This window comes from Oryzias latipes, chromosome 2 (assembly GCF_053564925.1).
Source record: "Oryzias latipes strain Hd-rR chromosome 2, Olatipes_Hd-rR_3.1".
Lineage (NCBI taxonomy): Eukaryota > Metazoa > Chordata > Actinopteri > Beloniformes > Adrianichthyidae > Oryzias > Oryzias latipes.
In genome coordinates, this window is record NC_136238.1 from 26,380,075 (window position 1) to 26,394,742 (window position 14,668).

The 14,668-nt window shown below is 38.3% G+C and overlaps 2 protein-coding genes across 3 annotated transcripts in view; one reads left to right on the top strand and one right to left on the bottom strand.

The window, feature by feature from the left end:
* Positions 1-14,668, bottom strand: part of LOC144987897 (ribonuclease inhibitor-like) — a 177,086-nt gene that overhangs the window by 126,895 nt on the left and 35,523 nt on the right. The window lies entirely within an intron of this gene.
* Positions 1-14,668, top strand: part of LOC144987150 (uncharacterized) — a 95,436-nt gene that overhangs the window by 12,735 nt on the left and 68,033 nt on the right. Inside the window, exon 4 of one of the 2 annotated variants that reach the window (XM_078936205.1) lies at positions 10,804-12,879. The exons of the other annotated variant lie outside the window; for it this stretch is intronic. Within the exon in view, the coding sequence (XP_078792331.1) occupies positions 10,804-11,873 (1,070 nt within the window). The 3' untranslated portion in view covers positions 11,874-12,879. Of the gene's footprint in view, positions 1-10,803; positions 12,880-14,668 lie in introns of those variants that run through there. 2 annotated transcript variants of the gene reach the window in all.

The following is a 14,668-nucleotide window of genomic DNA, read 5'->3' on the forward strand; positions in this document are numbered from 1 at the left end:
AACTGTCTTACCAGCCCCCTGTGATCTACTTGTTGAAAGTTTTAACAGTAAATTAAAATCCAGATCTCGACTCAGTTGCTCCACTAAAATCTAAAAAGATAAAAATCAAACCCACACCCCCTTGGAGAACTGAGGAAATTAAACAATTGAAGAGGCGTTGTAGATCTGCCGAAAGACTTTGGAGAAAACACAAACTTGAAATAAACTATCAGTTATACCAAAACCAACTAAAACTATATAATCAAACAGTGAAACAGACCAGAAATTCATACTTTGCGAACATCATTTCTGTAAATGAAAATAACCCCAGAGTCCTCTTCACCACAATTGAATCTTTAATCAACTTGAATGTGAACAAAAACCCAATGCCAGCCTCTGCCTCATTGTGTGAGGACTTTGCAGACCACTTCAGGAGCGAGATCCATTCTGTCAGATCAAACATCATAGAAGGACAGAAAAGCCTCCCTATTGGTAACGATGGCTTGATTTTACCTGAGGAAGCACTGGACAGTTTGACCTGGTTGAAGCTGCAACACTTGGTCGAGTTTTCTCCCAAGTTAATCCAACAACTTGTTTTTTGGACCCCATCCCCACATCACTTTTTTTTTTCACTGTCTCAAAATGTCCTTTTTTTTCCCAAAATTTTATTTATGAACATTGAGAAAGTTATAAAGCAGTACATTTAAATTCACTTAGGGTCAATTTTGAACCCATGACATATCTCCATTCTCAACAATTCTTTTCCTTTTTTTTTTTTTTTTCCAATAACATAACTTGGTATCTAACTAGACACAAAACAGGGAACAGCGGATGCATTATTAGGGAGGAAGAGAAGTTAAAAAAAATAAAATAAAAAGAATAATATAAAAATAAAACATTAATCTTGATTATCAGTACAAGCCAGACATGTCCATTACCTCCATTTGTTGTAAATTATTAACATAAAATATCCATTGTGACCATATCTTCAAAAATTTGGGCATCTCTATCCGAAGTGAGTAGGTTAGTCTTTCCATCTGACAGATTTCATTTACAATGTCTATCCAATTGTCCAAGCTGGGTACAGTGGGGAGGAGCCAGTGTCTTGTCACTGCTTTTTTACCAGCAGTTATTAATATTCTGAATAAATTTTCATTGATAGGTGGGAGTTGTGTCTTGCCTAAAATCAGATTAGTAAAATCACAGGGTATTGTCTTGTTTAATATAGATTCAATATGTGTTTCCTTCCAAAATTGTTTTAGAATGGCACATTCCGAAAATATGTGGTAATAGTTGGCTTCTACTTCTCCACACTGCCTCCAGCACTTACTTTTATCTCCATTGCCATGTTTCTTTTGTTTGGGTGTAATAAAAAACCTCATCAAACATTTCCATCTAAATTCTCTCCATACATGTGAATTTGTACATTTCCACACTGATAAACAGCAATCTTTCCATTCTTCGTCTGTCATAGTTGTGTTGCTTTCTTTCTCCCATTTACTTTTTATATATTGAGTTGAGGTCAATTTTTTACTCATAAATCCCTTGTAAAGTCTAGATATCATACCTTTTTTACATTTTCCTTTGTATGCTGTTAATATTTCACCAAGCACTGGTTCCTTTGTATCCATGGTGTGGAGGATCTCTTTGTTAATGTAGTTGCGTAATTGTAAATATCTGTAAAAATAATTTTTTCCTAAGTTATAATTATCCTTAAGTGTTTGGAAATCTTTCATTATTCCCTTGTCCATTAAAGAGTGATGTGTTTAACCCTTGCATTGTCCAGTGACGAAATCTGGTGTCTAACTGGTTAGGCTTGAAATCATGGTCGTATGCGCACCATCTTACAATTTTTAAGTTATTGTTTAGTCTGTATTCATCCTTTATTTGGGACCAGATTTTTAATTGTGTCAATATCCACGGGTTTTCAACTTTCCCCAGGTTTTCCCCTATGTTTTTGTTTCCCATGAGTGCCTGTAGTGGGGGGTCTGAAACTAAAAGTAATTCAATGTCTTTCCAACGGGCATAATAATTTGGATTGCAATGAGTTATTAGGGGTTTGAGTTGTGTGGAATAAAAGTAATCCTTTAGGTTAGGGACCGCCATCCCTCCACTTTCTTTGGGGAGTTGTAAGGTTTTAAATCTGACACGTGGCTTTTTGCCCAGCCAGATGAATCTTGATAAAATTTTGTCCCATTGTTAAAACTGTTGTTTAGTAAGTTCGGCAGGAAAAGCTTGGAAGAGAAACAGAAATCTCGGTAGTAGGTTCATTTTCACTGATTCAATTCATTGGGTCAGGCTGATGTAAGGGACGGCGGACCATCTGTTGATGTCAGATTTTATCTTTGTAATCAATTCTTCATAATTATATTTTGTTGTGGTAGTAATATCTTTGGGAATTATAATTCCCAAGTATTTTAGCAAGGACAGGTCCCATTATGTGTAAGGTTCGTCTTATGTTATCATGCGCTTGCCTTTGTGAAATAAAGCCTGTTTGATCGGTATTGATGAGACATGGCAGAACAGATTCTAATCTCTTGCCATGATCGCTGTAAACAGTTTATAATCCACATTAAGGAGAGAGATGGGTCTAAATGAACTACAGTTAAGTGGGTCTTTTCCTTCTTTCGGGATCACTGATATATTTGCTTGTTTCCATGTAGGTGGTATTTTGTTCTCTTTTAATACTTTGTTTAAAATTTGGGTTAGAAAAGATAATAATTCCATTTTGAATTTTTTGTACCATTCTGGAGGAAAACCGTCCGGGCCGGGTGCTTTATTTGCCTTGAGATCTGTTATGGCTCTTGACAGTTCTCCTTCGGTTATTTCAGCTGTTAGTAACTCATTTTGATCCTCTGTTATAACTGGTAAATTAAGTGTTTTTAAAAAATTCTGTATTTGGTGGGGGTTTTTTAAGTTTGGTTGTTTGTACAAATGTTTGTAATAGTTTAAGAAATTTTTTTGGATTTCGCTTTGGTTATGTACACAAATTTTGGAACTTGGGTCTTTAATTTTGTAGATTGTGTTGTCCGCTTCTTGTTTTTTTAATTTACTTGCTAATAGTTTGGCAAATTTGGGACCGGATTCATAATATTTTTGTTTTGTGTATATCATCTTCTTCTGTATACCTTTTAGATACATTGCATTTATTTTGTTTCTTAAAATTTTTAATTTTACTTCAGTTTTTTTTTCTGGATGATTTTTATGTTCTTTCTCAAGTTGTTTCAGTTCTTTACTCAAGTCCGATAGTTTAGTTTCTCTCTCCTTCTTTTTATGCGTGCAAAAAGATATAATGCTTCCTCTCATCACTGCCTTTAGTGTGTCCCAAACAATTTCTCAGCTGACCTCCCCGTTAAGATTTTCTTCCAAAAGAGTTTTGATGTCTGATTTGGTTAGTTTGATGAATTGTTGGTCGTTAAGAATACTTGTGTTTAGTTTCCATTGTAGGTTTTTGTGTGTTGCACCAACTTTTACATTAAGTAGTACTGGTGCATGATCTGAGATGTCGATACTTCCAATTTCAACGTATTGGATCCTTTCACAATCCATTTTAAAAACAAAGAAATAATCAATCCTTGAATATACTGTGTGGGCGTGAGAATAATGGGTGTAGTCTTTTCTTGTTGGGTAGATATCTCTCCAAATATCGATAATACCGTGTTGTGATATCAACATTTTGAATTTTTTCCGCCAGGCGCTCTGGGGGGGTAGTCTTGATGAATCCAGCCTTGGGTCTAGTCTAATGTTCCAGTCCCCCCCACATATAATTATACCATCTGCCTGTGTCATCAATGCTATAAGTTTTTGATAAAAGGAAAATTCACTACCGGGGGGGCATAGACATTTAAAAAACTTATTTTAACCCCATCTTTTTTCCCTGTTACCAGTATGTATCGCCCTTCTTTATCTTTTTGTTCAGAAATGAATTCAAATGGTATCTTTTGGGATATTAAAGTTGCTACATCTCTTCTGTGTCCAGTTTTATAAGATGAGAAATAGACTTTTGAGAACCCCATCCTTTTTAGTTTCTCATGTTCAGTTGGGTTAAGATGAGTTTCTTGTAACATGGCAACCTGGACTTTGTTCTTTTTTAGTTTAGACAATATCTTATTTCGTTTAATGGGGTTAAGTACTCCATTTACATTATATGATGCACATAGGACTATATTATCTGTCATGGTGTCTTGTGTCTGACAGAAGAGTTCTCTTGGTACATGGTCCCTTTACATAATAACAATGCATCCGTTTAACTAGAAAGAGTTGAACATAGAAAACAGCAGGAATAAAAAAAAAACGAGTGTTCTCTCAGCAAATATTTTGAACAAAAGAACTTTTTGCTGGGAGAGTTCTTCTGGAGAAGAGGTTCTGGCAGGCAGAACCTTTGTGGAGCTGGAGATGTTTGAGCTCCAGTCAGGGATAGTCCCGCCCACTTTAAAGGGCAGGGCCCTGGGAGATGGCTGTGCTGTCTTTACTGTCATAGCTATTGTGTGTCCCGACTAATTTACTGTTTACTTTAAACGTCAGGAGGAAAAAGAAAAAAAACAAAAAAAAAGGCACCTTGAACACTTACATTAATCACCAGTTCCAAAGAACTTCTTCTTTAACCATTTTACTTGTCTTTTGGTGGTTTCCTCCTGTATTCTTGGAGTTTCTCCACATAGCCCGGTTGATACTCCTCCGTACTCCTCTGCGCCGCGCCGTCCTCCCTCCGCCTCCACGCAGAAAGTTGTTGTAGCTCCCGCCGGTGGGGGTCGGTGGGAGGGGGGACGACGGTGACCGGGAGCCCCCGCGATGCCATGTCAGCTGTAGCCTACGCTGCGGTCTGGTATAGGCGCGCTCGGTCCTCGTAGAATACGCGCATTTTCGCAGGGTAAGGCGTCTGGAATCTGATTTTTCTCTGCTTCAGGACTTTCTTTGCTTGGTTGAATTCCATACGTTTCTTCTGGATTGCTGGGGGGTAGTCGTGGTCCACGAAGAAGCGGTTATTGTTGTAAATGGTCTGTTTCTTCTGCCAGGCCCTCTTTATAACTTCCTCCTTTGCTCTGAAGTTGGAGAACTTGGCAATGATGGATCGCGGTTTGGACTGCGGTGTTGTGGGCTTTGGTGCTAGAGCTCTGTGGGCTCTTTCTATCTTAACACCGGAGTCACGTGTGATATCCAGAGTCTCGAAGAGCAGTTTTTCTAAAAAGGCGATCATATTGGTGCCCTCCGCTTCTTCGGGAATGCCGTATATTCGGATATTGTCTCTCCGTGCGTGAGCCTCCTGCTCTGTTAGCTTAGCCTCCATGTTATCCTGCCGCTGCAGAAGTTTCCTTAGCAGCGTTGATGTTGCTTGTAGAGTTGTTTCCACATCATCAATGCGAGTTTCAGCTTCTTCCAATCGAGCTTCGGCCTTCAGCTGGTTTCTTTGGATCTCTGAAAGTTGTCGTTCATTGTCCCGTCGAAAGCTTCTTAATTCTTTTAGGATTTCCTCCAGGCTAGCTGGTCCGGTTTTGCCTTGATTCGCCTCGTGTTTGGAGGAGCGGTTTCAATTGTCATCCATATCTTCGGTAGTAGGTGCAATATCTGTGTTTTTCCTCCTTGGGATCAACTCCCTGGTCTCCATAATGTTAAAAGAATATCACTTTGCTTCAGAATACTTTATTTCCAGGGAGTTTATTTAATGACGTCGGGGAGCGCTGAAGCTATGCTGCCATCTTGGGTGGAGAGCCGGAAGTCCCCACGTCACTTTTTAAATCATTTTATGGGTCTTTTGAGAGTGAGACTTTAAATGTCATGAACTCCTCTCTACAGACGGGTATTTTTCCTGCTGGCTTTAAGACTGCGGTGGTGAAACCGTTACTCAAGAAAACTAATTTAGACCCTTCAGTTTTTAATAACTACAGACCTGTGTCCAACTTGCCATTTTTAAGTAAGGTTTTAGAAAAACTTGTTTTTATTCAGCTGAATGAGTTTCTCTTACACAATAACATTTTTGAGATAAACCAGTCTGGCTTTAGAACGAACCACGGTACTGAGACAGCCTTGTTAAAAATCGTTAATGATGTCAGGTGTGCTTTGGATTCAGGTCAGATCTCAGTACTAGCTCTGTTAGATCTAAGTGCAGCTTTTGATACTGTTGATCACCTGATCCTTGTAAACAGACTTAAAAGTCTTGGCCTTTCAGGGACTGTTCTCAAATGGTTCGAATCGTATCTCATGGAGAGAAGCTTTATGGTAACCATGGACACACACTTTTCTGGGGTCCATGAAATTAATTGTGGTGTGCCTCAAGGTTCCATCCTTGGCCCCTTGCTTTTTAACATTTACATGCTTCCTCTGGGGAATGTCATCAGGAGCCACAACATCAGCTTTCATAGCTATGCTGATGATACCCAGCTGTACATAGCTATGTCTCCTGATGACACACGACCAATAGAAGCACTTTTTAACTGTATTTTAGATGTAAAATTATGGATGGCAAATAACTTTCCACAGCTCAACCAGGAAAAAATTTAAACTGTAGTTATTGGTCCTGAAGCCAAGAGAGACAAACAGTTTCTGAAGCTACAGGAACTTTCATTAAGTCATTCAGAAACAGTCAGAAACCTGGGTGTTATTTTTGACTCTAAGCTGACTTTTATCCCCCACATAAAACAGGTGGTTAAAACTGGTTTTTATCATCTTAAAAATTTGGCTAGAGTCCGCCCACTACTCTCTCTTGCCAATATGGAGATGCTAATGCATGCTTTTATCATGAGTAAAATTTAATTATTGTAACGCCCTGCTTGCTGGTCTTCCAAAAACCAACATTAGGAACCTTCAGCTGTAAAAACTAAAACCTATGGAGAAGCCGCGTTTCAGCACTATGGTCCCCGTTCATGGAACAGTCTGCCAGAGGACCTGAGAGCCGCAGAGAGCATAAATGCTTTTAAAAAAAGGCTCAAAACCCATCTTTTTAACCTGGCTTTTAGCTAATTTTATTTATCTATTTATTCAGTTATTTATTTATATGTATTTACTTATTTTTATTTATTTATTGATCCATTTTGTCTTGTTTTATGAACTTGAAATAGATTTTTAAACCGTAATTTTAATTTACCTTATTTCAAATATTTATTGTTTTTATCAATGTGTTTACCTTTTGATTCTCATTTTTATTTATTTTTATTTCCAGTGCTTCCTCAGCTGGAACCTCTCCCTCTGGGTTGGCTGCTGTTCAGCCACTGCAGCTCTGGATGCCTGTGATGCTGCATCTGGCTGTCTATGCGGGTGTTAACGGAGGGGGAGGTTCCGATTATCAGCGTTTCCAGCATCTTGTTCTTGTGCTCAGGGGGATTCTAATTGTCTCTCCCCATCAGTTTAAGGGTGGGAGGTGTGAAAGGAGTGGGGGGCTAGGTACGTGGATGGGGGCACCATTTATTTATTTATCTATTTATTTATTTATTTATTTATTAATAAATCATCATGATTTTTTTTTAGATTTTGTTGTTTTTTAATGTAAAGCACTTTGTGTTATATTTTTATATGAAAAGTGCTTTATAAATAAAGTTTGATTTGATTTGATTTGAACTGCAGTCACACAAAAGTCTGAAGGAGGTCCGCAGAAGGCGGAAATGCTGCTGCGTAGTCCTCGGAACGTCTTCAGTCCTCAGTTTCAGCATTGTATAGTGTAAATGCAAAAATCGGATACGGGTCACTTTAAAAGATGATGTAAGCGGGTCGTCAAAAAAATCGGATATAGTCAGAAAATCGGATATGAGCATCAAGACCTGCAGTGTAAATGACTTTTCTCCCCCAATGGGGTCTTAAGGGTTCCATTCACTCACTGCTGTTACTACCCACCTATATAAATACTGCCACGTCTTTTCAATAATATGTTAAAGTTTTACACAATGTATATTACTTTCCATGTCGGCCTTTGGTTTTGGTATATTGTCCAAAACATTTCAGAATTTATCCTACTGCTTTTGTCACGAGTCACATCATCAATAAATACAAGAGAGCCAGGTCCATTAGCAGCTATACATGCCCACGCCATGACATTACCATCACCATGCTTCATTGATGACATAGTATTTTTTGGATCATGAGCAGTTCCTTTCCTTCTTATTCTCTTCTCTTTCCATGGCTCTGGAACAAGTTGATGTTGGTCTCATCTGTCCATAGGATGTTGTTTCAGAACTGTGAAGACGGTTTTAGATGTTGTTTGGCAAACTCTAGTCTGGCCTTCCTGTTTTGAGGCTCACTAAGGTTTTACATCTTGTGGTAAACCCTCTGTTTAGGGAGTTTTCTTCAACAGGGAAAGAATTATTCCTTCATCCACATCAGTTGTTTCCCGTTATCTCCCGTGTCGTTTGTCATTGCTGAGTTCCCCAGTGCATTTCTTCTTTTTATGAATGTTGTAATTGTGATAATGAGGGAATAACACACACCTCGCCATGGAACAGCTGAGAAGCCAATTGGCCCATTACTTTTGGTTCCTTAACAGGTGGGAGGCACATCTGGATGTAAATACCCTCAAATTAAAGCTGACATGACAGTCTGCAATTAACACACATCTTGTTCATTTCAAATCCATTGTGGTGGTTTATAGAGCCTTAAATGTTGAAAATTTTTCTGTCCCAATATTTACGGACCTGACTGTATGTCCGATTCTTTTTTTGGAATTAATTATTTAGTGGAAATGGAAAACTTTTTTTTTTAACCCATGTCAGATCAAGGGCTCCGTAGTAATTCATTGCGTTACTCCATTACTGACAAAAGTAAACTACTAAACTAAATTAAAGTAACTTGTTACTATGTAATTCATTACCCCCAACACTGTTTATTGTTAGTAGTCAAACCACGAGGAGCTGTCCAAAAGTCTATGCTAAAAAGCATTGACTTTTGGACAGCTCCTCACTGGACAGTGGAACCCCCCCCCCCCCCCCCCCGTTCCAAATAGGAAGTAGCTGCTGTCGCCAAACTATCAAACGGGTATCGTAAAATAGTCAGCTGTTACTCAGTCATTCTAAATGGATAGAATTACCATTCTTGCTGTGAACATTTTTTATTAATATCTTGTTGCTAATCTTAGTTTTTTTCATAATATCTTTTCTTTATTGCCAGTTATTCAAGTTGTAAACTGACCAATCAGATGCCTCAGTAAAAGGTGTGGTGCCCGCTGGCCCCACCTCGAATGTTTGATTGAAAGCTTCTTCCGAGCAGCTTTCAGTGATGGGGGGCGTGGACTCTGAACTAGCTTATCATGATTGGCAACTGGTTGTTCTAAAAACTTGACTCAGACCGCCTGACTAATCACTGTTGCCTGGCTCAAAATGGCAATTAAATTTGTTGTTATTTACAACAAAGATTATATCAGAACATTACGTTTTTTGCATCAGTGTCTTTTAGAGCTATTAAGCGTTTTGGACCAATCATGATCCATATAAAAAAAGTAATTAATTTACATACAGTAATGTTTGTTGTAGTAGGATAACAGGGTCATGATTATTCGGTACAGAAAGTTTGGTGAAAATACTTTCAGTATCTTCAGAGCTATTGAGCATCTTTATTATGAGTCATTTCTCTATTAAAATTTAATCAAATATATACATTAAAGTAAATATTGACTTTTTTCTTAAAGTATTGATTGTAGCATGAATATGCTGACAATTCTTCATTACCATATAAATGTGGAAATGTATTTATTTCTGAGAGATTATTGATTTTTACAGAATGTTCTTTCCTCAGATATTGCACTATTGCAGAGAGACAGCTGCCAAGAGACCGTTGACCACGGTCTCTTGGCAGCCGTCTCTCTGCCGTGTCTCCATTTACACCTCGAAGAGATCGCTTCTGAATAAAAGTCTTTTTATTTTTAAATGTATTTGCAGTTCACTCAGTTGTAGCGTGCTGTGATTTCCAGCAGCAGATTAAAGCAGTTATCACTGATTTGAGGTTGTAACTCTAATGAACACATGCAAATGGTAATTTGTCAATTGTGATTTAATATGCCAAACCTTACAGCAAAAGATTTTTACATTCTATTTTACGTTTTTAAGTTCTTTTTGACACATTTTTACCGTCTGCGCTGCCAGCAGCACCTCCAGGCTAACACACACACATAAACATACCCACCAACACCACCACAGGCAAGTTTCTGACCCCGATTGATGGGGCCCCAGACCTCGGTCCTGTAGCTGATTTCTAAATAAAATAAATACAATAACATACATGTGAATGTAACTTTATTAGCAGCATGTTCCTAACCTTATGCAGCTGGTGTTGTGCTGAAATAAGCCTCAGAGACTGTGACAAACATTTATTATAGATGTCTGCATCTTTACTGTCAATAATGGCAAGAATCCAAAACATTATATTTGTTTTCAGACTGTTTTCTTTTTTATAATTTCATATCAAAATAATTGGAAACAGAATCAGGTTAAAAGTACATTTTCTGTTAATCCCACCGTCCCCTTTCTAGTAAATCTATCCCATTTATCTCAGCATGATTTAATTTGAGTATACAGTTATAAAACATTAAAGACCTGTTTGTACCATTTATGAATTACTTGTGTGCAATTTCATTTCCTTAAGAAAACAAAGAAAATATTTTCTATCTTTAACTGGTTCAGACTACAAGTTACTGACTGAAACAGCTCTCCTCGGAGGGGGGGTGTAGAGGGGCTTTTTCAACACAGTTTTATACTGTTGTGCTAAAGAAAACAAGAAACTTATTTAAAAAATTAAACGTTTTTTATTGTGCATATTTTAAATGATACTGCAATATTTCTTATTGGTACTTAACAATACATAATATCACCATAACATATAATAGGGTCTCTACTTGTGTCCCTGCAGCCCTCCCCCAGTGTTGGATGACTGAAGAGGAAGATCTCTGCATCCAGCAGAGGAACTTAAGAGTGGAACAGGAGGAACCGGAACATCCACAGACTAAAGAGCAGGAAGAACAAGAACCTCCACAGGTGAAAGAGGAACCAGGGGAAGTCTGCATCAGTCAGGATGAAGATCAGCTTGATCTGAAGCAGGAGACTGTTACCTTGATGGAGATTCCTACTTATGAGGAAGATGAGAACAGTGAAGCAGATCTAAACAATCAGCAGAGCTTTAATGTAACTGATAGTCAGGATCAAGAAGGAAACCAACATGAAGAATCAACATCAACTACAGATGAAGAGACAGAATCAACATCAACTACAGATGAAGAGACAGACCCACAGAACAGAGATCAGAGGAAGAGAAGAGACAGAAGTCATGTCAAAAGTGTGGACAGCTCTCACATGTCAGCAGGTCAGTGTGACTCTGATGTTAGAAAAAATCCCAAGAAGACAAATCTTGGTAAGAAATACAAACAATCTCCAAAAGAAGAGAAACTGTCCTCTATCAAGTCTGGTAAAAACTCAAGAATAATTACTAACCCATCTGACTACATGGAAACTGGGTCTGATGAAAGATGTTATATCTGTAAAGAATGTGACAAAAGCTTTTGTAACAAATCTCTGTACAGAATTCACGCAAGTATCCATGCAGAAGACAAGAGATTTTCTTGTAAAGAATGTGATAAAAGTTTTAGTCGTATGTTTCATCTCAAAACACACATGAGAACTCACACAGGAGAAAAGCCTTTTTCTTGTAAAGAATGTAAAAAACGTTTTAGTGCTATATCTAATCTCAAAACACACATGAGAACTCACACAGGAGAAAGGCCTTTTTCTTGTAAAGAATGTAAAAAAAGTTTTAGTACTATATCTCATCTCAAAACACACATGAGAACTCACACAGGAGAAAAGCCTTTTTCTTGTAAAGTATGTAAAAAATGTTTTATTCAAATATCTCATCTCAAAACACACATGAGAGCTCACACAGGAGAAAAACCTTTTTCTTGTAAAGAATGTAAAAAAAAGTTTTAGTCAAATATCTACTCTCAAAAGACACATGAAAACTCACACAGGAGAAAAGCCTTTTTCTTGTAAAGAATGTAAAAAAAAGTTTTAGTCAAATATCTTCTCTCAAAACACACATGAGAATTCACACAGGAGAAAAACCTTTTTTTTGTAAAGAATGTAAAAAAAGCTTTAGTCGTTTATTTCATCTCAACCAACACATGAGAACTCACACAGGAGAAAAGTCTTTTTCTTGTAAAGAATGTAAAAAAAGCTTTAGTCGTTTATTTCATCTCAACCAACACATGAGAACTCATACAGGAGAAAAGCCTTTTTCTTGTAAAGAATGAAGAAAATTTTTAGTCAAGTATCTTCTCTAAACGCACACATGAGAACATTACTTTACTTTAAATTTAGACTTATTTTTTGACAATGTAAGGACTTTGTGTAAACTCTAAATTCTAACCTTTTATGACAAGAGGTCGACCTCTCAACCTCTGTACCACAGCAGAAGACTTTATTTTACATGGGAAAAGTTCTGTATCTCAGAAAAATTAAATATGTTTAAATAAGTTTTAATGCTTAAAACTTCTGGGTTGAAACCCCACTGTTCTAATGAACTTCATAGCAATCTGAGCTTTCATTTCATGTACACAGAGCCACAGGCTGATGGCCTCCATACCATATTGATGCAGTAACTAAATTAGAGGGAGGCATAAGTGAGTATATAATGCTTAGAAATGAAATTTCCTAAAAAACAAACTAAAAAACAACAACTTTGTTTTAGACATATGATTTGCTACAGGAGGTCCTTTGTCCCAACAGCAGTTAGCCTATAGAATGACGCAGTTAAGGACTCCTGAAACTGCTGCTGTATTTACCTATTTATTTATTTATTTATGTACTTTTACTTCCACTTTTTATTACTATCATATTTTTACTGACTGTTTGTTTTTTTTAACTGCTATATTTCTTGTTCGGCTGCTGCAACAACTGAATTTCCCTCCGGGGATCAATAAAATCTTGTCTTGTCTTCTGACTTTCTTGGACAGCTTTTTTAGCTTTTCATCTTCTCTAAGCCACAATTACCAAAAGCAAAAAAGTAAAGGATCAATACATTTCAATCAATGTGTTATGATTCTAGACAATGACTTTCACTGCTGACCTGTCAATCATCACAAAAATATCACGACAAAGGGGTGGGAGCAAGGTGCCAACGTACCCGAACACAGCTGGAAATTTAGTACTGAACTGACTGAAAGCTACCATGATGACTACAAAACAATGCATTATGGGACATGTGTCCTGATGGTTTTTGTAGTTGAGTGATCAATTAAAATAATTTAAAATGCCAATTGAATAAAAGAAAGGCGACATACATTAGAAAAGATTAAAATTAATATAAAAGATAAAATAACAGATCATACTGAGGCGGAGAGGCATATTAAGACTAACGCGCGCTTTCAGAAGCACGCATCCTCATTCTACCTCCAAAGTTTCCGTCTTGCGAGGAAATACGACAAATTTACTGCCTTCTAATTATTAATTTATATTGTATTGATTTCCATTATAAGCTGCATGCGTTCTTAAGTGCGCGACGCGGCCACCCGCTGGAGGATTTTGTGTTGGGGCGGCTTATTACTTTTCTCCTTCACTCTGTAACACCAAACATGAACGCGCGCTGTTAGATTTCGATGAATATCACTACATGTTTTGTTTGGGAACTATTTTGTGCGGCGCAAAGTTACGTGTCTGTATTGTTGCGGTGTGTGTGTGTGCTGAGCGGGGTGCGAGCCACGAGAGAGAAGGGGCGGGGCGAGTGCAGGTGCAGATGGGGGGGGGGGGGGAGGTGTGAGCGCGGAGCAGAGGTGTGTGCGGAAATATATGGTGTGTTCGGAGGACGGAGCACTTAGTTCAATAAAGAGAAGGTGTCATTCCCAGAATAACTGTCTTGGGAGTCATTCGTAATCCGCTCTGGATGTTGAGGATTTCGAACGGGAAGTGAACCCCGAAGGAGAATTCCCTTCGGCCCTGGAGGAAATCTCCCCTGCGCTTCTGACCACGGTCGGAAAGACGAGAGAAAAGAAAGGAGAAGTCTTCGCGCAGCGAAAGGTTCAACACTGGCGACCACGAAGGGACCCTCAGTTGTTAACAGAGCGGTGAGCATTAAGAATCAAGACAATAAAACAAGAGGATCATAAACTTTTGAAACAAAGTGACTGTAGCAGAACTTTTATTACGGTACACAACGACTTAAGATGGCGGCCGCTCGCAAGCCCCATGATGCAGACGGGCATAATAAAACTACGTATTCCAGTCCATTTATGTCACTAACCAATGTTCAAGAGAACGAACATGGGACATTGAATACCTATAAAAGCAAGGCTCAGGCTAGATGTGAACATTATAACCCCTTTCTCTGTGACGAAAGCTGCTCTGCTAATGCTAGCTCACTGGCTAAGGGAGGAGAACTGTTTTCACCGCCACACAGCCCCGCTCAGTCTGCCAGCACAAACCCCTTTGTGGAGGCTAACCATCAAACTTATAGCCCTGGTGAGGGTCTGGGTGCTTGGCGTTCAGCTCCTAAGACATTTAGGCCGCCTTTACACTGCAGGTCTTGATCCCCATATCCGATTTTCTGACTATATCCGATTTTTTTGACGACCCGCTTACATCATCTTTTAAAAGTGACCCGTATCTGATTTTTGCATTTACACTATACAATGCTGAAACTATCAAACGTAGATGTTCTGAGGACTACGTAGCAGTATTTCCGCCCTCCGCGGACCTTTTTCGGACTTTTGTGATTGCGGTTGTCATGG